Raw genomic sequence first — 3,192 nt, forward strand, 5'->3', positions numbered from 1 at the left:
TCAAATGAGCAATACATTAAACCCAAAGTTATAATAGAAAGGAAAAGATAAACGACTGAAATATTTCAGCTCTGGAATTCCAGAGCAGATCAACGTCCAGCCATTAATTGATTCCAGTTCATTACTAAAAAAAAAAAAAAAAAAAGATATTAAGCGCTTTATACACAAATGTTGTCATCAGCGGTAATTACTCGGAAAAATTACAATGGAAATTAATTTCAGCTTTTATGAAGATTCAGCATAATTCCAGCCTGAATTCTGCTGAAATTGGTAATTGAAAAATTTATTTCGCAACCGCTTTTACTTAAAAAGTTTATTGAAGTGAGGATTTGGTCTATGAAACTCGGCTGAGCTACTTTCGGCCTTCACTTCCGGTGCACGGAGATGAAGATGCGATTATATTCATGTGTATAAAGTATTTTCTTAAAGCTAAGAGCAAAGAAATACTTGGAAACATATATAAAAAACAAACCTTCAGTAAACAAAGACATGCATAAGAAAAGCACAAACAAGTTAGTGCACAAACAATGGCAGAGAGGCAAAGGACTGACCATGTACTCGCCGCCATCTTGGAACTTGACCCATACAGCCACATGCGGGCAGTGACATGCCGTCATACCGACACCAGCGCCATCTACGAAGAGCAGGATCATAATCCCCGGAGGCTAGAGAGTATAGAAGACCTCAGACAGACACACTCAATCTTAGAATTTGTCGGACGCTTCGCCAGACTCTTGTCCTTTCCCTTGCTCTAATTGAACTGGCCCTTCTGGATGCAAGTGGCTGCCAGGATAAGTAACTTTGCTGTGACTTTATTCACTTGCCCTCCCCATCGCTGGCCCCCTGAAGACGAGGAAAATCATCTCTTGCTTAAGGTAAAGTGCCGAATTTAAGGTTCTTATAGGCTGACAGGGGCGTGACTAGCTAAAACTGTTTTCCTTTTTCTTAGTGAGACATTCCTACAGTGAGACCTGTACTGCTTTTTATAGTTGTGCTGTTTAATTTGCCAAGCACTGAAGTGAAGTGTAACATAATCGCTAAAATCTGAGTTATCGGAATCGACTTCAGTCCAGGCACCTTCTGTGTAATTCCTCAAATCATTAATTATTAAAGTGCTATTTTTGGTTGAGTAACATAGGTGTTTTGATTACAGATTAGGAGCAGTCAGCTGTGGATCTGTGCATCATCTTGTGTGCGTAGTGACACTACACCATTTAGGATTGCCCTTTGAAGCAGGCTCCATTGTGTCTTCAAGCAAGTCCCAGTCACTTGCTTCTTTCACCTTGTACTGCGGGACCTTGTCTGCCCGTCCCAGATATTTTACCATTCTTCTGATATGTGTTTTTCTTTTGTAAACATAATTAATTAAGTTTAACCCAAGAGTTTACCTAATCACTCCCCTTGTGAAGTAGGCCCTCAGCTGTGTTTTTTGATGTATATGTTTTACCTAACCTCAAGGCCAGAATTCAAATTTGTGTTATCAAGGTAAGTTGCGTATATCCTAGCGTAACCCGTTATTGAACTGACAGTAGATCCCAGCTAAAATATATCATATATATATATATATATATATATATATATATATATATATATATATATATATATATAATAATTATATATATATATATTTGTATGTGAAAATTTCCATGCTTTTTCCCAAATTTCCACTGGAACTAAGAGATGAATTTTATCAGCGAATGTGAGTGAGCAAAGGGGTGTGTGTGAGAGAGAGAGAGAGAGAGAGAGAGAGAGAGAGAGAGAGACTCACTGCTGTTTTGTCTAGTCTTCCCAAATTTAATCAACGACGAAAGAAAAAATTCAGAACAGCAATAAAGAACTTCTCATCTCCTGTTGCACTCTGCAATTCCTCTCCCCTTCCTCCCCTCGAGAGTTTGTAATGCAATATCAGCACTCAGACAGACAGACAGGAGCTGTTGCCCTGAGGATCTTCAAACCTTATTAGGTTCTTCTCCTCCTCCTCTGCAGAGAGGGAAAAATATTTAGCCTCTTAAAAGTTATTTTTATATATTTCGTTGTCGATGGAGTCGACTCTTTGTGTTGTTTTAAAGATAAGACGTTCTCCTTTGTTTAAGAAGAAAATGTTTTATTTCATATATTTAATAATCAGTCATACATACTTTATTAGTATGATTAAAAAATAAAGAGAGAGAGAGAGAGAGAGAGAGAGAGAGAGAGAGAGAGAGAGAGAGAGAGAGAGAGAGAGAGGCAGTTTCATCAACCATCCCAAAACCCACTATATATAAAATATCTGGCCATTTGGCTAAACATATTTCTCGTTCCATCATCTCTCCACTTTTACGCTTTTATTCCTTCCTTCCTTCCTTCCTTCCTTCCTTCCTTCCTTCCTTCCTTCTACGCCCAAGTGCCGCAAATACGCCCATTTTACGCTCGATCAGCGGCTGATATAGAGCAGAGATTCGAGCTCAGTATCAGTTTTCCCCAGGAGCGATTTTCGTGGTTTTACGAAGGAAAAGAGATCGGTTATTCTCTGGGGATGGAAGGCGGTTCTCAAATCTTTGAGTACACGGTGGGGAAATGCTTGCTCTTTACAAGGGAAGAATGCAAAGGGGTTTATTTATTGAGCATTATGGAAATCACGAAGGTGGCACAGCGCCTATGGTCAAATCAAAATGTAACAAGTAAAAAGTGCGCCGAAGAAACTTCGGCGCAGTCGAGTTTTCTGTACAGCGTACAATCAAGGACACCGGAAACAGATTTATCTTTTGGTGGTCTCGGTATAATGCTGTATGAACCACGGCCCATGAAACTTTAACCACGGCACGATGATGGCCTGTCGTATATCGTTGCCAAAAGCACGATTATGGCTACTTTAACCTTAAATAAATATAAAATCACTGAGGCTAGAGGGCTGCAATTTAGTATGTTTGATGATTGGAGGTGGATGATCAACATATCAATTTTCAGCCCTCTGGCCTCAGTAGTTTTTAAGATCTGATGGTAGACAGACCAAGTGCGGACGGACGCACAAAGCCGGCACAATAATTTTTCTTTTACAGGAAACTAATAAAAACTAAAAATGCATAAAAAAAAATGTGCAGCAGAGAAGAACGGTATCTCAGAAGTTCCATCGAGTTTGATGGGCGTCACCCCAGTGTCATCTCCCCGTCTCGAGGAAATCCTGTTTATTTTGAACAACTCTGTTCAGACATC

The 3,192-nt window shown here is 39.5% G+C and overlaps 1 protein-coding gene across 1 annotated transcript in view; it reads right to left on the reverse strand.

Annotated features, from left to right (window-relative positions):
- Window positions 1-225: 225 nt before the first annotated feature.
- Window positions 226-3,192, reverse strand: part of LOC136846834 (uncharacterized) — a 4,646-nt gene continuing 1,679 nt past the window's right edge. Inside the window, exons 2-3 of the mRNA XM_067118103.1 lie at window positions 552-665; window positions 226-261 (exon numbers count right to left, since the gene is read on the reverse strand). Coding sequence (XP_066974204.1) covers window positions 226-261; window positions 552-665 — 150 coding nt within the window. The remainder of the gene's footprint in view (window positions 262-551; window positions 666-3,192) is intronic.

This window comes from Macrobrachium rosenbergii, chromosome 15 (genome assembly GCF_040412425.1).
Source record: "Macrobrachium rosenbergii isolate ZJJX-2024 chromosome 15, ASM4041242v1, whole genome shotgun sequence".
Lineage (NCBI taxonomy): Eukaryota > Metazoa > Arthropoda > Malacostraca > Decapoda > Palaemonidae > Macrobrachium > Macrobrachium rosenbergii.